This window comes from Schistocerca americana, chromosome 8 (assembly GCF_021461395.2).
Source record: "Schistocerca americana isolate TAMUIC-IGC-003095 chromosome 8, iqSchAmer2.1, whole genome shotgun sequence".
In the NCBI taxonomy this organism is placed as follows: domain Eukaryota; kingdom Metazoa; phylum Arthropoda; class Insecta; order Orthoptera; family Acrididae; genus Schistocerca; species Schistocerca americana.
The window spans coordinates 250,256,155-250,278,343 of NC_060126.1; the positions used below are offsets into that span (position 1 = coordinate 250,256,155).

General features: G+C 37.8%; 1 protein-coding gene across 1 annotated transcript in view; it reads left to right on the top strand.

The window, feature by feature from the left end:
* The window catches only part of LOC124545739 (cubilin-like), a 718,402-nt gene that overhangs the window by 616,465 nt on the left and 79,748 nt on the right, over positions 1-22,189 (top strand). Inside the window, exons 55-56 of the mRNA XM_047124681.1 lie at positions 7,790-7,843; positions 13,715-13,893. Coding sequence (XP_046980637.1) covers positions 7,790-7,843; positions 13,715-13,893 — 233 coding nt within the window. The remainder of the gene's footprint in view (positions 1-7,789; positions 7,844-13,714; positions 13,894-22,189) is intronic.

Consider the following 22,189-nt stretch of genomic DNA (forward strand, 5'->3'; position numbering starts at 1 on the left):
GAAGTGTGATCAAAAAGTAGTGGGAATTTGTTAATTCCAAAGGCTTTAAATAACCAAATTTCAATTTTTTTTTATCTTCTGGATACAGTTGTTCCTAATGCATGTTTGCTTTTTTCAGCTGTTTCGAGTATTAAGCTTACTGTTGACAACTGAAAAGTCTAAACATGTTTTTGAGTGCTTAGTGAATTTTTAATTTAAAAAAAGATGGATCAAAGAATTTGAATTAAGTTTTGTTTGAAAAATGGAATAAGGTCCAGCACTGAATTCCAAATGTTGACTATGGCTTTGTGTGAGTTTACTATGAGTAAGATAAGAGTTTACAAATTGCATAAACATTTCAAAGATGGTTGAGAAGACATTGAAGATGACGACCACCCTGGGTCCCCTAGTAAATCAATTAACTGATGACATTGCAGAAGAAGTAAGCAAAATGGTAATGGAAAATCACTTAATCACCATCAGAGAGGTTGCTGATGATGTTGACATATCCTTTGGCTCATGCCAAACAATTTTTAGGATGTTGTGGGCATGAAACATGTAGCACCAAAGTTAGTTCCCATTCAGAAGTTGTTTAATGAAGTCAACAATGATTTAGAACTTCTAAAGAAGGTTATAATAGGTTACAAGACATGGTTTTATGGGTATGACATGGAATCCAAGATTCAATCGTCCCAATGGAAACTTCCTGAAGAGCCAGGGTGGGGGGGATTGGCAAGTTCGATAACATGTGAAGGGTCTTTTCACACTTTTCTTCGATTATATTGCAATACTGCATCATGAGTCTCTGCCTTGTGATCGTACGATCAATAAGGAATACTACCTGGAAGTTATGTGCCTATCGCATGAAGCGATCCAAAGAAAACATCCAAAATTGTGGCAAAACTGATCGTGGAAATTGCAACATGATCATGCTCCCACTCATGTCAGTGCTTGTACATGATTTTTTTGGCAGAAAAACAAAACTCTTATGTTGCCTCAGCCAACATGTTCACCGCACACGGCTCCCTGCAGCTTCTTTCGATTCTTGAGGCTGAAGAGATCCATGAAAGAATTTCATTTTGCCACCATTGATGAAATAAAAACAGAATTCCTGAAGGAACTGAATAGCACAATGAAAAGTGAGTTCCAGAAGTGCTTCCAAGATTGGGTAAAGGCCTGGCTCAGGTTTAGCCTTGGCACAAGTGTATTATATGATGGAGATTACTTTGAAGAGGACAAAGTTGATGTTGAAGAAAAAAATTAGGATTAATTAAGAAAAAAAATTTCCTTAACTTTTTATTGCACCTTCTAAAGCTGTTCACCATAAGATCAATAGGTTTCAGGAGCACGTTTACAAGCTACAAGCTCAGAGTTGATGACAGTGTGCTTTAGGCCTTATTTTTCTCTGCCCCTCAGTTATAGTGATGACTATGCTCAAGAACTGATTATTCCTGGAATTTGACGTACTATTGTATAAAGTCACAAAGAAAATCACTTTCATAATAATAGGAGGCAACTTTAATGTAGATATGCTGAAAGGCAATGGATATACAAGAAGTTGTCATTATATTATAAAGACGTGCAATCTCCAGTTTACTGTAAAAAATACAACCTGCACAAACACATCAAGCACATTAATAGACTATATTCTTTCAAATGTGCCCACTGACAGACAAAAACTTCAGACTATGAATACTTTTGGCACAGACTATTTTAGATAAACAATTGAACTACAACATGATATAAAGACTGACAACAACATGGTTTACAAACTTAGACAAGCTAAACCAGGCAATTAAGTAGGCTAGAATTCTTGTTAAAATGAAAAAATTGAATTTGTGCTAATGTAGAGGTCAGTGTAGAAGCAGTCTAGGAAACTTCATACAGAGTAAATTTTCTACAAATACATGAATGAAATGACGATGATTAAATGTGTAAGGATGTTAATGTTCTCACTGTTATTTGTTGTTTAGTATAATTATTTAGAAAAACCTAGTAGCATTATTTCTTCTAAAACCATTTTGTATAAAATTACTACATCCGGAGTTTATATTTGTAGAAGTAATAATAGATTAGTTGTTGCAATATGATTGGGGTACAGAAGTATGCCATGCACAGAAGCAAACAATGCAATTCTGTGTTTACAGATTCAATAAGCCAGTGTCCCGTCCAACTGTTTATTCTCAAAATTTACAAATAATATTAGTTGTTTCGGCTCATACACTAAAGGAGCATTCATGTCTATAGTCGATGCTATTGTAGGGACTTGTGCTACTTAAATGTGCAGAGACAGTGAAAGTACTAAATATTCTGTGTGTCTACTTTTCTGTTATGTATTTATGGCATTACCTTTTTTCTCTGATTACAACTTGCTCCTTACTGACTAATGTAATTAGCACTACGAATAGCACACATCCAGTAATTAACATGTATTTTATCAGACTACGACATATTTGGTCACCCTGACATGATATGGACATGTTAGTACAACCTCACCAGCTTCGACATTCCTAGTTGCTGCAGAAAGTAGATGTGTGTTACTGCTGTGCCAGCCACACCTGGTTTATTTTCACAGAAAAATGAACACTGCAACAGATATTACCAACCTATCCCAGAGTTGTGGGATAATTGTAACGATCATGATAAAACCACTGCCCGTCCGGCAGTACATGAATTTGTGCAGCTAGAGAGCCAGTTCATTTTAGCGCGAGTTTCTTCAGATGAATCGAAGTATAATTATGTGGTTGCAGCAGTAGCGGAAGACTTGGTCACTGAGGTGCAAGATATCCTTGTGACACCATCAAAGGCAGAACAGTATTCTGCTATGAAGAATAGTCTGATTACACACCTGTCTCAGTCGGGAGCAAAATGCCTTGAAAACTCCTATGGGTGGAAGAACTAGGAGACGGCATGCCATTGCAGCTCCTATGGTGTCTACATACACTAGCCAGCAACACAGCCAGTGATGATGTGTTACATAATATCTCGTTTCCAAGTGTACCTGCTGATGCATAGGGAATTCTAAATGCATTAGCACAAACAGCAGATAAGATTGCAGAGACATAGCCCATAATGAGTGTAGCAACACTGGTGATACGGCAGGATAACACGACTACAGTGACTTTAGCATTGTTGCAGTCTCAGCAGAACTAACTACACAGGCTGCCACATTGCAAACAGCATATACCGAACAATAGCCATATTGACACTTGTTGAGAAGTCATAACCATTCGCCTGCAGCTCAAACACCCACTGGTATCAGAAAAAGTTTGATAAGGATGCACGAAAATGGACACCATCATGTAAATGGAAGAATGACAGTATCTGTGGCAGCTGCAGCTATCTCCACTAGTAACATGCGACGATTATTCATCATAGATCAAAGCACAAAGGTGCAATGAATATTTAGTTGACACAGCAGCTGAAGTGTCCATGTATGCAGCAAATAAATTACTGTGTCACAGCTGTGATGATTATCGCTTATACACCGCTGATGACTTGAAGATTAAGACCTGTGGATGAGTTACATTAATACTCAATCTCGGTCTCCATCGAATGTTTGAATAGCAGTTCACAGTGGCTGACATCTCAGAATCAATCTTGGGGGCAGATTTCCTGTCTTTCTATGATTTGGTTCCTGACTTGTGATGGCAGTGTTTAAGCATTGCAAATCTAAATGCTCAAGGGAAGGTCAACTATACTGCTACTCTGACAGTACATGTAATTGCTGAGGATATGCAGTACACGCAACTATTGAAGGATTTTCCTGAAGTTAAGAGGCAGTCACCTAGCCTACCACAAGTCAAGTGTACAGTGCACCACATTCTCACCACACCAGGCCTACCTACAACCATCCTAAGCTTCTGGCAGCTGAAAAGCTAAAAATAGCCAAGCATGGATTTCGCAGTGTGTTAGTACAAGGCATATGTCTAACTTCAAGTTGCAGCTGGGCAGGCCAAATGCATCTCATAAGGATAATAATAATAATGAAGAAGAATAATGATTAGCATCCATACAGTGACTACTGCTAGTTAATCACAAGGAACATTCCAGACCAGTATCCCGTGCCGCATATAGAAGAATTCTACAGTGATGTGCACGGTAAGACAGTCGTTTCCATGAACAACTTAGTAGACACACATTACCAGATACCTGTCCGCCCCCATTAGCTGAGTGGTCAGCGTGACAGAATGCCATGCCAAGGGGCCCCGAGTTCAATTCCCGGCTGAGGCAGAAGATTTTCTCTGCTCAGGGTCTGGGTGTTGTGTTGTGCTCATCATCATTCATCCCCATCTCCGATGCAAAAGTTGCCCAATGTGGCGTTGAATGAAATAAATACTTACTCTCGGTGGCCAAACTTCCCCGAATGGGGGACTCCCGGCCTCCAGTGCCGTACGCTCATTTCCATTTCCACCAGATACCTGTAGCCACAGAAGATGTTCCTAAAACAGCTGTCACTACACATTTTCTACTGTTTGAGTTTATGAGACTGCTGTTAAGTATCTGTATTGCAGCACAAACATTCCAGTGTTTCATGGATGAGATCACACAAGACTTTGATTTCTGCTACATCTGCATAGATAATTTTTTCGTAACATTGACGCCTGAGGGTGAACATTTACAGCATTTAACTCTGTTGTTCAACCATTTATGCATACATGTTCTAGTAATAAACCTTTCAAAATGTATTTTTGGGGCAACAGAAGTTCATTTCCTGGGATACACTGTAGATGGAAATGGCATATGCCCTTCTCAAGATAAAGTAAAAGCCATAATCACATATCCTCATCCAATCACTATTAGAAAGCTCCACCAATCACTATTAGAAAGCTCCCTTGATTTTTGGCATCATAAATTTTTACTGACGCTTCTACTACTGCTATTGGAGCAGACACCAACAGTCAGTAGACCATTGTTGGCAACCACTCGTGTTTTACAGCCACAAGCTGTTACCCTTCCAACAGTGATGCGGGACACATGACTGTGAGTTATATGCTGCATATACTGCTACCAGAAAATTCAAAATTACTTGAAAGGTTGACAATTGAGTATTTATACAAACAACAAGCCTTTGGCTTATGCTTTTAAAGTGAAACAAAGCAAGATATCACCAAGACAGTTGAGACAATTAAACTACATTGGTAAATTTTCAACTCACTTTGTTTATGTACAAGGCAATATCAATGTGCCCACAGATACACTACCTTGTATTGAGATCTTGAACGTAGCGGAGCACAGATTGAAACTATAACTATAGCCATTGATTTTGATGCTCATGCACAGGCACAACAACATTATGAGGAATTACACATGTTTCTTGCGCAACAGTCGGGACTGAAACTATGCCAGCTAATCACACCTGAAACCAATGACAAACTATATTGCAACATTTCAGGAACAAGCTCTGTCTGTTTGTACCACAACAGTTTTGAACTCAGGTGATAGCAGCTGCACACGGTCTATCACGTCCTGGAGTTTGAGGCTCATAAAGTTTGTCAGCAAAGTTTTGTATGGCTTAAATTGCAAAGCATTACTCAAGAGCTGCGTGACATGTCAAAGGAATAAAATCTCATGACATGTCAAGACACAATTGTTCATGTGTACCCCCTAACCAATGATTTGAACATGTCCACATTGACATTGTAGAACTGCTTGCCATTTCTGAAGGCTGCAGTTATGACCTCTCAATAGTAGACTGATTCACCAGGTAGCCAGAAGCATTCCCAGTGACAGAGATCACAATGGAGGTGGTAGTGCGGACATTCCTTCAACTGTGGATCGCTCTGTTTGACGTCCTTTATGCATTACTACTGACCTAGGACATCAGTTTGAGGTGTATCTTTTCAAAGCACTGGCAATGTTACTAGCTATTAAATGCATACACACCATGACCTGCAGCAAATCGCATGGTTGAGTGCCTACATCAGCATCTGAAGTCAGGTCTGCAGTGTCATGCTGCACAAAAGTGCACTGAGGCACTACCTCTTGTTCTCCTTGAGCTACGAACATTTTTCAAGATAGATCTTACAGCCACTGCAGCTGAACTCATCTACTGTCAAACATTATGATTCCTGGCAGAATTCATGCATGATAGAACAGATAACAACGTAGCATTGTTAGATTTTGTTATTAAACTGAGACCACATGTACACTAGCTTCAGCCCATCATTGCCAGAGAGCAAACTGGATAATGTCCATTGATTTTAACAGACTTAGACAACTACACACATGTATTTTTACTCAGTGACTCTGTTTGCAAACCAATTCAGCCACTGTATGAGGGACCATATGCACTAAAGCAGAGGCAGCAACACGTTCACAGTTGGTGTTCATGGTGCCCTTGACCACATCAAGGTTGCATTTCTTGATGTGTAAGATGCCACTAAAAAACTGGCACCACCAGATATGAAAAGTGAAGATGTCACAACTGAAGATCCATCTTCATGCCACCTTTCTGACACACCATGACAGACACTGGATGTTACCATGCTGAAGACAATGCCAAGCTTACTCACCCCTCAACCAAATATCCCTGGATTCAAGAGTGCTGTGACATTCTGGGCATCATGTCAGCTTCAACATGAAATACTGTTGACACAGAGGAGGGGCAAAATCATATAGTGACTCACACTTCTTGAGTGAACGTGCAGACAGTGAAAGAATAAAAATAGTCTTTTTATAAAAACAAAGATGAGGTGACTTACCGAACAAAAGCGCTGGCAGGTCGATAGACACACAAACAAACACAAACATACACACAAAATTCAAGCTTTCGCAACAAACTGTTGCCTCATCAGGAAAGAGGGAAGGAGAGGGGAAGACGAAAGGAAGTGGGTTTTAAAGGAGAGGGTAAGGAGTCATTCCAATCCCGGGAGCGGAAAGACTTACCTTAGGGGGAAAAAAGGACAGGTATACACTCGCACACACGCACATATCCATCCACACATATAATATAATTTTTCCCACGTGGAATGTTTCCTTCCATTATATTAATAAAAATAGTCTGTGTGTCTTTTCTATTATGATTTCTTTGATGTTACATCTTTCTCTGATTACTGGTGATTCTTATTGAGAGTGTAACTAGTACTATCTAGTCTGAAAATCTGTTTCTTTCTCTTGTCATATCTTTCTCATGGCAGGGCATTAGGTGTCTTCCTTAGTATCTGAAGTTGTTTCACTCAACATGGGAAATTATTCCATTAACCATTTTTATGAGAATTTTTGATGCATCATGGCCACTGTTTAACAACATGGTTGAGTCATTTAAGATCACACTCCTGCAGTCACTATCTTTTATTGACTTTTGGCCACTGGTAAGAGTTTATTGCTGTTTGCTAAAAAATTACTTTCAGAAATATAATTACTTTCCTTGTGGCTTCCATATATAAACTAGTTTTGTGAATAATAACTTCTATTGCACATACATATCATTACTTCACAGTCATATTTGCTATGTTTTGATTGTGTTAATTGCTCTGTAGTGGAATTAATACTTCTGCATAGTGCAGTAGTACACCCTTACACCTGTCCACCTTTACGCCAGCAGTGCTGTGAATATATTGATAAGGTTCTGTGTTTATAACAGTTTTGCCTTCCAAGTAAAGTCAACCATTGTTCCAGCATTTTGTTTTGTCTATTTTTTTTTAATTAAAAAAAAAAAAGGAAGGTGTGCGAAAGAGTAAAATTTTCTCAGGCACAGAATTCAAATTTAAATATTTTTATAGTCGAGCCATAACTAAAGAAAATAGTGTGTTCATCTGTTTAAAATTTTTCTTAATGTAGCTGTTTTACAAAACCTGTATTTTTTCAGATTTTCAGAATTCAGCATGCCTGCTGACACACACTGCTACTTCTCATCAGCAAGGTAATCAGTTTTATATATGTGACTGATGAAATTTTAGGTCTCATTAGTCTTGTATTTTATTATTGTGAGGGCTTTCAGTAAATACTGCAACACATTTTCTTTCTTGGCCAATTTTGGTTGAAAAAATGCAGAATATGTTGTGGGACATCATGGAATATTCCAACGTTAGCCCCTGTGAAGTTTAATGAAGTTCTGATCGTTGTTAGTGCTATAAGTAGCCTTCAAAATGGTGTCTGTAATGGAGATATGTTCCAAGCAGAGAGCTATCATTGATTTCCTTTTGGCGGAAAACCAGAGTGTTGCAGATATTCACAGGTGCTTGCAGTATGTCTAAGGAGACCTGACAGTGAATAAAAGCACAGTAAGTCATTTGGTGAGTAATCTGTCATCATCACAATAAGGACGCACAAACCTGTCCGATCTCCCGCGCATGCCAGGCAGCTGCATGCAGCTGTGACTCCTGCAATGCTGGAATGTGCAGATAGATGGGACAGATGACTCACAATCAAACACATTGCTACTGAATTCTGCACACCCAAGGGGAGCTCACAAAATGTTATTGGACTCTTGTTCATCATCCACCCTACAGCCCAAATCTTGCATCTTCTGACTTCCGTGTGTTTGCTCCAATGAAAGATGCATTACATGGGAAGAATTATGTGGATTATGGGGATGTTATTCACACAGCAAGATGGTGCCTCCAATTTCGAGCAGTAGAATGGTACCACAATGGCAAACAGACAGTCCCAGTAAGGTGGCATAAGGCTATTGCATTGAACAGAGATTATGTTGAAAAATAGGGTTTTGTAGCCAAAAGAGTGTGTAGTAATATGGTGTACTGGAATCCTGAATGAAACCAACCTGCTTCCATAAAAAACATGTTGCATTACTTACTATATGCACCTCATAGTATTGACTTTCAATGGAACTAGTTTTGATAGAGAGTCATAACTGGTAGAGCACTTGCCAGCGAAAGCCGAAGGTCCCGAATTCAAGTCTCGGTTCGGCACACAGTTTTAATCTGCCAGGAAGTTTCAGAGTCATAACTATGTATATATTTTGCATTATTGCACAGATATTGCACAGATATAATGGTAAGACAGAGATTTAGGAACCAGGTTTTAAATTGTAAGACATTTCCAGGGGCAGATGCGGACTCTGACCACAATCTATTGGTTATGACCTGTAGATTAAAACTGAAGAAACTGTAAAAAGGTGGGAATTTAAGGAGATGGGACCTGGATAAACTGAAAGAACCAGAGGTTGTACAGAGTTTCAGGGAGAGCATGAGGGAACAATTGACAGGAATGGGGGAAAGAAATACAGTAGAAGAAGAATCGGTAGCTTTGAGGGATGAAGTAGTGAAGGCAGCAGAGGATCAAGTAGGTAAAAAGACAAGGGCTAGTAGAAATCCTTGGGTAACAGAAGAAATATTGAATTTAATTGATGAAAGGAGAAAATATAAAAATGCAGTAAATGAAGCAGGCAAAAAGGAATACAAACGTCTCAAAAATGAGATCGACAGGAAGTGCAAAATGGCTAAGCAGGGATGGCTAGAGGACAAATGTAAGGATGTAAAGGCTTATCTCACTAGGAGTAAGATAGATACTGCCTACAGGAAAATTAAAGAGACCTTTGGAGATAAGAGAACCACTTGTATGAACATCAAGAGCTCAGATGGAAACCCAGTTCTAAGCAAAGAAGGGAAAGCAGAAAGGTGGAAGGAGTATATAGAGGGTCTATACAAGGGCGATGTATTTGAGGACAATATCATGGAAATGGAAGAGGATGTAGATGAAGATGAAATGGGAGATACGATACTGCGTGAAGAGTTTGACAGAGCACTGAAAGACCTGAGTCGAAACAAGGCCCCCGGAGTAGACAACATTCCATTGGAACTACTGACGGCCTTGGGAGAGCCAGTCCTGACAAAACTCTACCATCTGGTGAGCAAGATGTATGAAACAGGCGAAATACCCTCAGACTTCAAGAAGAATATAATAATTCCAATCCCAAAGAAAGCAGGTGTTGACAGATGTGAGAATTACCGAACAATCAGTTTAATAAGCCACAGCTGCAAAATACTAACACGAATTCTTTACAGACGAATGGAAAAACTAGTAGAAGCCGACCTCGGGGAAGATCAGTTTGGATTCCGTAGAAATACTGGAACACGTGAGGCAATACTGACTTTACGACTTATCTTAGAAGAAAGATTAAGGAAAGGCAAACCTATGTTTCTAACATTTGTAGACTTAGAGAAAGCTTTTGACAATGTTGACTGGAATACTCTCTTTCAAATTCTAAAGGTGGCAGGGGTAAAATACAGAGAGCGAAAGGCTATTTACAATTTGTACAGAAACCAGATGGCAGTTATAAGAGTCGAGGGACATGAAAGGGAAGCAGTGGTTGGGAAGGGAGTAAGACAGGGTTGAAGCCTCTCCCCGATGTTATTCAATCTGTATATTGAGCAAGTAGTAAAGGAAACAAAAGAAAAATTCAGAGTAGGTATTAAAATCCATGGAGAAGAAATAAAAAGTTTGAGGTTCGCCGATGACATTGTAATTCTGTCAGAGACAGCAAAGGACTTGGAAGAGCAGATGAATGGAATGGATGGTGTCTTGAAGGGAGGATATAAGATGAACATCAACAAAAGCAAAATGAGGATAATGGAATGTAGTCGAATTAAGTCGGGTGATGTTGAGGGTATTAGATTAGGAAATGAGACACTTAATGTAGTAAAGGAGTTTTGGTATTTGGGGAGCAAAATAACTGATGATGGTCGAAGTAGAGAGGATATAAAATGTAGACTGGCAATGGCAAGGAAAGCGTTTCTGAAGAAGAGAAATTTGTTAACATCGAGTATAGATTTAAGTGTCAGGAAATCATTTCTGAAAGTATTTGTATGGAGTGTAGCCATGTATGGAAGTGAAACATGGACGGTAAATAGTTTGGACAAGAAGAGAATAGAAGCTTTCGAAATGTGGTGCTACAGAAGAATGCTGAAGATTAGATGGGTAGATCACATAACTAATGAGGAGGTACTGAATAGGATTGGGGAGAAGAGGAGTTTGTGGCACAACTTGACCAGAAGAAGGGATCGGTTGGTAGGACATGTTCTGAGGCATCAAGGGATCACCAATTTAGTATTGGAGGGCAGTGTGGAGGGTAAAAATCGTAGCGGGAGACCAAGAGATGAATACACTAAGCAGATTCAGAAGGATGTAGGTTGCAGTAGGTACTGGGAGATGAAGAAGCTTGCACGGGATAGAGTAGCATAGAGAGCTGCATCAAACCAGTCTCAGGACTGAAGACCACAACAACAACACAATAACAGATTATATGGAAATGTTGGTTTTTAAGTGTTTCTGCAGTACATGCAAGAACTGAGGATGTGAGGTAAATATGGTGGTCTAGTATACTTAGAAGCAATTCATTGCAATTTATATTAGCATGTGAATATGGCAAAAGTAGACTATAGTTTATCTTCTTTGGTTTAACTTTGATTCTTGGGGGAACATTGTCATTATTACACTAGGAAATGTACTTCTTTGCCAATGTTTCACAGATTTTTATTTCGCATGAACTAGATTTTGGGTACCAAGCCAATCTTTTAGGGATCTCTCATTGTTCTGAAGCATTAACACTAGGAAATAGGCTTGGATGTTGAAACATGAGCTGAAATAAAAATAAGTGGAACATAAGAAAAAAACTGTTTTCTACAGTTCATGCTTTTACCAATCTGTACACCAGAATGTGATACAAATTCTGAAGTGATTAAGTAGCCATAAAAAACTGAAAGCTCACTATCGCATGACTTTTGTCACCTCAGTGTATTTTTTGTCCATGTATTCTCCCTAAACAAAAAAAAACCTTGTAATTCATTGTTCAGATTCCCTTAACCTGAGTACAAATAAGTGCAGTTGTTTTTGTGGTGCTGATCATGTCTGGCTCTAGCTGCCAGAGACTGTGGTCATGTGTGGGTGAGTTATGTTTACATGAGTATGTGTATATTGTCTACTTTTGACAAAGGCCTTGTTGGCCAAAAGCTAACTTTCCAACAGTTTTGTTGTTGTGCCTTCCTGTGACTTCAGTCTTTCCATTATATGGTGAGTGCACAAACTCTTTAGATCAAAGTCTTCAAATATTTGCAACAAGCTATTTGACTTTCTCATCCTGATTTGTGGCATTCTCAAGACTGGTTCCTTCTGCCTGACAATGCAAGACCCCATACTGCTTTATCTGTTACCGTGTATCTGGCCAGACATTGTGTTATTGCCATTGCAAATCCATCATATCTACCTGACTTTTCGCCTTGCAATTTTTTCTTGTTGGCACAAGTGAGTAGGTAACTGAAAGAAAAGCTTCACCAAGACATCACAGACATCTAACAGTCTGTGACAAATGAGCTTACAAGTATCACAATTGAAAATTTCCCTGCTTGCTTCCAAGACCTCCACAAATGTTTGCAATTTTGTATAAATAGCCAAGGGGACTACTTTATTAGATGCTAGGATCATTACTTGGTAAGTGCAATTTTCTATTCTTAAAAAAATCTATCCTGGAACTTTTCTGACAAAGGAAATATAAATCGTACTTCAAGTGACAGAACTTGAAATAAGTGTAAGTCACGTAAATTTTTAATTGAATGCCTGGTATTCACTTTTAAATTGTCTGCATAATACTCATCTGTCCAAGTTTGTCCTCCACAAGTCTGGGGTGTCTAACTGCAGATCTCCTGTCTGGATAATTAATATTGCGAAATAGCGGGATCTGGTTTCATGAGGAAAGATCTAAAACACACTTTTTAATTTGAACTTCAAAATTTTATCACTTTCCTCATATCTTGACATCACAAATTAAAATAAACTGACACTCTTTACAGATGTGAATATCAGGGAAAAATTGATTAAAACTGGTCAAATGTTTACATGTCAAAAAATAATATGAAAATGGTAACATGACTGCCTTCGCAGTTCTGAAATATTTAGACAACATGAATGTTCTTGAATAAGCTATATTATTGTCTTTACATAATAAATGGATTTATAATGAAAAACATGATCTTATGTACATCAGCTTGTAACAAACATGTCTCCACATTATACATAAATTTTGTTTCTGTTTAACTTGAGCTTTGCATTTATAAAATCAGCTTTTACTTCATGTTGAAGAATATGTATTACCAAAGTTGCAGTAATCCCTTAATTAATTCATATATTTTATTTCTATCACAGAAACTGCATCCTGTTATACGGTATATCCAAAACTTTTCTCTTCTTTGGTAAAGCTCTTGCATAATTTATAAAGCTCTTGCTTAATTAATGAGGTACACTTAGAAATTAATTGTTAATGTAATTTGGCAAGACTTCCTTCTTTATTTCAGTGTTATCACTAGATTTAAGTACAATATCCTGTTCTTTGGAGCTTTTTCCTATTTCTCTTTTAACAATTTCCCATGTGGTCCTTGATTTATTGTCTGACTTCGTTATTAGTCTATCATTACCTAATACTTTCACTAGATTAATTACCCTTCTATATACCTTTTTGTAGCTACTAACATGTTTTTTGAAATTAGGGTCAGTATTGGTTTTCATTTCTAAACAGTCTTTTCATAGTCTTGGAAGAGTTTTTGATGCCAGATGTGATCCAAGAATTTGTGTGTCTATGGCTAGATGTGTTGATTTTAAATAATCTTTTTGGAAAGCACATTTCAAAATTTGTCATGAAAAGAGAGGAGAATTCAAAATGTTTATAGTGGTTACATCTTTATTTACAAACTTTTTTTATGGTAGGTAATGATAAAATTTTAGCTCAGCACACTGTAATATGTTCCTTAAATTACTGTTGGTTTGTCCTGTTGGATCTTAGGTTGGAAGTCTATGATGGTAATGCCACAGACACTGGAAAGCGTCTGGGGCTTTTCTGTTCCAACCTCACAGATGCTCTCCCTGTTATTTCATCCACCAATAACTCAATGGCAGTCAGCTTCCTCACATACTCATTCCAGCCACCATCTAATTTTACTGGCGAAGTAATCTTCATGTATGGTAAGTAGTTATCATCAAAATAACATTGTATGCTTTGTCAGCATATGGAATAAATTCATGCACAGAAGACGCATTAATAACTAGACAGAAAAAATCATTATTAATTAATGTGTACTTGAATCATGGTTTTTACTTGAATCATGGTTTTTGTGTAGCAAGGGTATTATTATGAGCATGTATTAAGCTTGGTAAAAAATAGTACCTAAGCAACATTTTTGTAATTTTATAAATTTGTCCATCTACCTTTATCCCAGGAAGAGTTAAAATTCTTTCATTTCAGAAAATAAATTGTTTCATACTTTTGATGACTCCATCGTTTCTGTCATTTAAGCCATCATTTGAAATTAAGAAAGAGAAAAAGAAATCAGACAGTACCAGATCTGATGAATAGGGGATGAAGGAACTATTTGAAAGTTCGGTTGCTGCACTTCTGCCATCACAATTATCAATCTGGAGCCAGGCACACGACAAGAGCATTTCTTTATGTGGTAGACTAGTTGTCTTTGTCTTAACTCTCTAAGAAGAAAAAGAAAAACAATAATGCCATAATGTTTCATAATAAAATGCTGTCATTGTTTTGCTCTTTTTCAAAAGGAAATAATTACAATGGAGCCCACGAGACCCAAATAACCTTATGTACTGACAAAAATGTTGTTGCTTTATTGATGCAGTTTTTACCTATGTGAACTCATTGTCTTGATTGCAGTTTTGCATTCAAAGTGTATCAGTAAGACGACACTTTGACTGCAGTTCGTTATATTTCTGAAGGCCCTTCAAATTGTAGCTTCAACAATTTTTTGTCTGTACTTCACAAATATAGCACCCATTTTGCTGTTATTCATTGATTCATTTGGTAATTCATTCACCATTTTCTGTAGAGTCTATAAAGGAAGGAAATCTTCAAAGATGATGGTCGTAGGATACATTAACAAAATGAAACAGTTGTTAAAAGTACATTACAATACATTAACATTACACTACAATGTACAGTTTGTTCTTACTAAAGCCAAATTTAAAACAGTAAAATTAACAAGAAACATACTACTTTTTAAAAAGCCAGTGCTTTCTTTTTTTATGCTAAGCAACTGCTGTTTTCTTTTGTTACCATTTCAATATTTACACAAAAGAATTATTTATGTGTAATGGTTTGTTGTTGACCCTTCAAGATTATCTTTATTGATAGAGTATACGGTACACAGTAAATTAATTAATTAATAATAGCACAAGGCCAATTTTGTAAATGAAAACAAGATTTTAATGCTCTCCTAAAAGAACAATAATAGCCAGAATTATGACTTGTTAAAGATGTAATGATTTATCTAATCTCCGTAGAGGCTGTATTTGAAACTGTGGTGTGGCAGGTTTGTAAACTGAGTCTGCCAGAGTAAATGTAATGCACCTTGATAATTTATTAGCAAGTGTAATGTTTACTGCCATAATCACTGAAATTGATGGCCAGATTACAACATATTGTCATTTCTGCACAATTTTTATCTGATAAGCTGATTTAATTCACCTCATTCTTTTTATTTGTTTGTTGTTTAATTACCATGCTTTAATATTTAAGTGCTTTATTCTCTCTAGTGCAACTATTTTCCTATCTTCATGCCAAACTGAACAATTTTACAATATTATGGTTATGGGTCTTAACTCATAATTACAACTTGTCCTCTAAATTACAAAGCAGTTTCTCTTTCTGGTACAATAGACTTTAATCCCACACATTATCCAGCAATCTGTTTTTATTACACTGTTGTTGTTGTTGTTGTTGTGGTCTTCAGTCCTGAGACTGGTTTGATGCAGCTCTCCATGGTACTCTATCCTGTGCAAGCTTCTTCATCTCCCAGTACCTACTGCAACCTACATCTTTCTGAATCTGCTTAGTGTATTCATCTCTTGGTCTCCCTCTATGATTTTTACCCTCCATGCTGCCCTCCAATGCTAAATTTGTGATCCCTTGATGCCTCAGAACATGTCCTACCAACCAATCTCTTCTTCTCGTCAAGTTGTGCCACAAACTTCTCCCCAATCCTATTCAATACTTCCTCATTAGTTATGTGATCTACCCATCTAATCTTCAGCATTCTTCTGTAGCACCACATTTTGAAAGCTTCTATTCTCTTCTTGTCCAAACTATTTATCGTCAATGTTTCACTTCCATACATGGCTACACTCCATACAAATACTTTCAGAAACGACTTCCTGACACTTAAATCTATACTCGATGTTAACAAATTTCTCTTCTTCAGAAACGCTTCCTTGCCATTGACAGTCTACATTTTGTATCCTCTCTACTTCGACCATCATCAGTTATTTTGCTCCCCAAAAAGCAAAACTCCTTTACTACTTTATGTGTCTCATTTCCTAATCTAATTCCCTCAGCATCACCTGATTTAATTAGACTACATTCCATTATCCTCGTTTTGCTTTTGTTGATGTTCATCTTATATCCTTATTTCAAGACACTGTCCATTCCGTTCAACTGCTCTTCTAAGTCCTTTGCTGTCTCTGACAGAATTACAATGTCATTGGCGAACCTCAAAGTTTTTATTTCTTCTCCATGGATTTTAATACTTACTCTGAATTTTTCTTTTGTTTCCTTCACTGCTTGCTCAATATACAGATTGAATAACATCGGGGAGAGGCTACAACCCTGTCTCACTCCCTTCCCAACCATTGCTTCCCTTTCATGTCCCTCGACTCTTATCACTGCCATCTGCTTTCTGTACAAATTGTAAATAGCCTTTCGCTCCCTGTATTTTACCCCTTCTACCTTCAGAATTGAAAGAGAGTATTCCAGTTAACATTGTCAAATGCTTTCTCTGAGTCTACAAATGCTAGAAATGTAGGTTTGCCGTTCCTTAATCTACCTTCTAAGATAAGTCGTAGGGTCAGTATTACCTCACGTGTTCCAGTATTTCTACGGAATCCAAACTGATCTTCCCTGAGGTCGGCTTCTACCAGTTTTCCATTTGTCTGTAAAGTATTTGCATTAGTATTTTGCATCCATAACTTATTAAACTGATTGTTCAGTAATTTTCACATCTGTCAGCTCCTGTTTTCTTTGGGATTGGAATTATTATATTCTTCTTGAAGCCTGAGGGAATTTCGCCCGTCTCAAACATCTTGCTCACCAGATGGTAGAGTTTAGTCAGGACTGGCTCTCCAAAGGCCGTCAGTAGTTCTGATGGAATGTTGTGTACTCCCGGGGCCTTGTTTCGCCTCAGGTCTTTCAGTGCTCTATCAAACTCTTCACACAGTATCGTATCTCCCATGTCATCTTCATCTACCTCCTCTTCCATTTCTATAATATTGTCCTCAAGAACATTGCCCCTGTATAGACCCTCTATATACTCCTTCCACCTTTCTGCTTTCCCTTCTTTGCTTAGAACTGGGTTTCCATCTGAGCTCTTGATATTCATGCAAGTGATTCTCTTTTCTCCAAAGGTCTCTTTAATTTTCCTGTAGGCAGTATCTATCTTACCCCTTGTAAGATAAGCCTCTACATCCTTACATTTGTTCTCTAGCCATCCCTGCTTAGCCATTTTGCACTTCCTGTCAATCTCATTTTTGAGACTTTGTATTCCTTTATGCCTGCTTCACTTACTGCATTTTTGTATTTTCTCCTTTTATCAATTAAATTCAGTATCTCTTCTGCTACCCAAGGATTTCTACTAGCCCTCGTCTTTTTACCTACTTGATCCTCTGCTGCCTTCAATACTTCATCCTTCAAAGCTACCCATTCTTCTTCTACTGTATTTCTTTCCCCCATTCCTGTCAATTGTTCCCTTATGCTCTCCCTGAAACTCTGTACAACCTCTGGTTCTTTCAGTTTATCCAGGTCCCATCTCCTTAAATTCCCACCTTTTTACAGTTTCTTCAGTTTTAATCTACAGGTCATAACCAATAGATTGTGGTCAGAGTCCACATCTGCCCCTGGAAATGTCTTACAATTTAAAACCTGGTTCCTAAATCTCTGTCTTACCATACTGTACCTTATTTTATTTTAGACTAAATCAGAGTCAAAATGCTGGGAGAATATCTTTCAGAAAATGTATGTTTTCTGCTTAGTAAATATGTTGCTGCCATAGTTCTTCCCACTAGCTTTTTTAAATAATTGTGATTTATTCATCAGTTATGCTTCCATTATACAGCATTTTCCATAAGTGACCTGGTATGTTTTACTGTCAACATCTTCAGATACAGAATTTAAAACTGAATCCATTCTCATGAGATTCTCGTGAAACTGAACAGGCAGATGCTTGAAGGTATATGCAAACTGTCACGAAAAGCCTACTTACAAACTTTTCAAGAGCCAACTTTAATTTTAGGAATACACTAGAACCTCCTAATCATCACTCCCATAGGGATTTGAAGGACAAGATGAGACAAAGAACTGGTACAATGCACCCCCTCTAATGCACTTCACAGTAGTTTGCAGAGTATGGATTTCGACGTAGATGCATATTAGACTGACTGGACGTGGAGGAGTAACACCTCATTAAAAAACTTGGGTCCATCTGGCTCCAGATGGTAGCACCCTGTAAGAGCCCCTGCCTAGGATTACTAGGTGAAACCTGGTCAACAGTCGCAAAGGCAGAAGAGGAAGTTCAGAATCCCAACGGCAGAGAGAGGGGAAGAACTACCTCGAGGACTCACAATCTTGGTTGTATTTTTTTGTGACCATTGGGCCACACCCAAAATAACTTTCATCAGTCATGGAAGTGTGTGATGTTAAGTATTTTACCCCGGGTGGACAATCCACCGCCAGTATGTCAGCAGACATTCAGATTCTGGGGAGTCTGCAACATTGCACAAAGACAAGTCAGAGTGTCTTGGAATCTCATCCAAATTTCAACATAGGCAATCAACGTGCCTAGCAACTTTCAATGCAAACTCATTGTTGAAAACCGGAAAACTTACAGCTCTAACAGATACGCTAAAGAACCTCAACATACTCATCAGCCATTCAAGAAACACGATACATGGATACAGATACCTTCAGTTCCGAAGGTTTTAGGATGTACAAAGGGAAAGTGGGACTGAGAGTAATGAAAAATGTACCATATCTTGGAACAGCCTTTATAATCAACAAACAAATCTTCAACTCGATAGTTGACTTTGATTCCCAATCAGAAAGACTCTCAAGTCTTACATTCACATGCACAAACAAAATCTACACAATTATCAATGCACATGCCCCTATAAATGAGGATAACAGGAAAAACAAAGAAAAAGTAGAGGCCTTTTGGAATCATGTAGATGACATTATTCAGAAAATTCCAGATAAAAACATCATCATTCTTCTAGGAGACTTTAATGCACAGATTGGTAAAGAAAAAAGATATAAGAAAATAGTTGGAGACTATCCTGCACACAAGAGAACAAACAGAAATGGCATGAGGCTAATGGAACTTTGCCAAGCACACAATTTAATTCTTAAATCCACAGCTTTCAAGAAAATACCACCAAGACAGATGACGTGAATATCCCCAAATCCTAGCCTTGGGGAATTTCAACTTGACCATGTGGCAAACAAGAAGATTTCTCGCAAAGAAATCATGAATGTTAGGGTACTCAGTTGTGAAAACCTGGATTCAGACCACTACCTTTCTAAAATTAAGTTCAAAGTCATCCGAAACAGGAAAAGTCACATGAAACAAATTGAGGGTCCGAAGTACAGTACAGAAAAGATATTAAAATCAGATGACTTCACAAAAGCAACAGAAACCTTTCAGACACAAAGCTGGGAGGATATCAAGGAAAACCTCATTACTACAGCCGAACAGATAGCACCCAACATAAAAAGTAAAAAACATGCCTGGTGGTCGCTGGAATATGATGACCTCATTGAAACAAGAAAACAGGCACGGCAAAACTGGCAATCACAGAAAACAGGAGAAAGCAGACTGAATTTCATTAGAGATAGAAAACTGGTAGATAAAAATATAAAAAAGATTAAGACGACACATGAAAACAAAACTCTCCTCCAAATTGAAGAATAATTTACTAAAAACAACACAAGAAGTTTTTACAGAACTTTCTGACAAAGGTTATCAAGATACAAAGCACCCACCCTCCAATTTCGAGATGTAAATGGGACCATCGCTCACAATAACATGGAAAATTGCAAAATACCAGCAGGCTACTTTGATAAACTCTTGAATTGTGAATCCATCCTTGGAAAATTTGAATCCATCCCAAGTAACCGTGAGAAGCTGGATTCAGAACCACCGACGACTGAAGAACTATAGAAGGTCATTTCAGAACTTAAAAACAACAAAGCATCTGGAGAAAACCAAATAGTGGCCGAACTACGGAAAAAACCTGACAAAAATGCAATTATATCCCTTCAGTGTGTTTTCGATAAAATAAGGAAAGAAGATGAGATCCCCACAGAATGGAGAACAGCTCTCATCCACCCTATCCACAAGAAAGGTTTGAAGACACACCCCAACAATTTCAGAGGAATATCACTGCTGGATACAACATACAAGATTCTTTCTAAAGTCCTTTTGCACAGGGCAGAGCCGTAATTGGACCTGCAAATCGGGAAATACCAGGGAGGATTGAGAAACGGTAGATCATGTTCGGAACAAATACTAAACCTCAAAAACATCATGGCATACCAAAAATCAATGGCAAAGGCATACGTAATCTCCCTCATTGATTTCAAAAAAGCATATGATTCGATGGATAGAGAATCTCTATTATCAGCCCTGGAAGGAATGGGTTTGGTTAAGAAAACAACTAATATTATAAAAGCAACCCTTACAAATACATCTTCGAAAGTTAAATTTATGGGCAAATTATCAGAACCCCTTGAAATAAAAACATGGGTTGGGCTCTCACCGTTGCTGTTCAATTGTGTGCTTGAGAAAGTTGTCAGAGGATGGAACACAAATATTAAGAGTTGTATAAGACAGGGTTGCAAAAAGAAGAACCTTAAAGCAAATTGCATTGCTTTTGCAGATGATATGGCCCTATTTGCTAAAACAATGGAAGAAGCATCGGAGCAAATCCTTGAACTAAAGAAACCAGCAGCTAAAATAGGTCTTCACATTGCCTTTGATAAAACTATGATCTTGATAAACATCAAGCACTCATGTGAATACCTCAAGGTTCAAGAACAAAAGATTGAAATAGTAAAAGAATTCAAATATCTCAGAGAATGGATTAGTTGGAATGCTGAGGAAAGCATAGCAATGAAATCCAGAAAAAATAAACTTGAATTGTCCTTCCAACTAACAAAAAATATATACAACAAAAAATCCCTTTCATGGGGGTCCAAAATTACACATTACAAGTCAGTGATTAAGCCAGAAGCACTGTATGCTGCAGAAACACTAAACATGAATGGAGAAACTTGAACTAAAGGAAAGAAAAATCATAGGGCAAAAATTTGAAGACAGTAAGGTTATATACGTCAAAAATGAAACTCTCCACGAAAAACTTTCAGATACTATGCCAAAAAGGAGAATACATTTTTAAGGTCATCTACTCAGGATAAATTCCAACAGATTAATCAAACAAATCTTTGACATTTTCCGTAACCACAAAACGAAACCCAACTGGTTTAAAGAAACTGAGAAAGACCTAGTAGAATTAAAGATTTCAGAAAGTTCACTTATCAATCGAATAGCTAAATTAATTACTAAAGATGAAAACATAAGGTTCCAAGACAGATCTACACAAAAGTCCAAACCCTTCATCTCGGAAGAAGAGAGGAAAAGAAGATAAGAAAGAATGAAGAAATACTGGCCCCAAAGAAACGAACAACACACAAAGAAATGATTGATCCAGCGTACCCCAAAGAGTGTGAAATGGAAGAAGAAGAAAAAGAAGAAGACTGACTGGAAAACTGACAACCATGAATGGTGTCTTTCACTGTTGATACAAGCCAGGGGTGGAGTCCAGGGACTAAAAAGTATAAGGTACCACTTCAGAGTTACTGTTATAAAGAAATTCCTGCATCGGGATTGTCCAATAAGGAGGAGTAGTGCCTCAGTGAGGAAACACATAAGCATCCATTCCCAGTAATTTTTCTTGGTGTAACTGAAGAAGCTTTGTCCTCGGAAATAATTCATATGATGGTGCCATTGCTGCAGTGTCTTGTGGAATATAATAAGTTAAGATCATGCCTCCACTCTTCCAATCTCACTTTCTCCCCACTTATGGTTAACCTGAAACATTTTTTGGTGGTAATGGGTCAATATGTTTCCACTGTGTTCATTGCCATTTGTTTCAGGATTGAGAAATGACATCCACATCTCATCCATTGCGACAGCTGATAAAA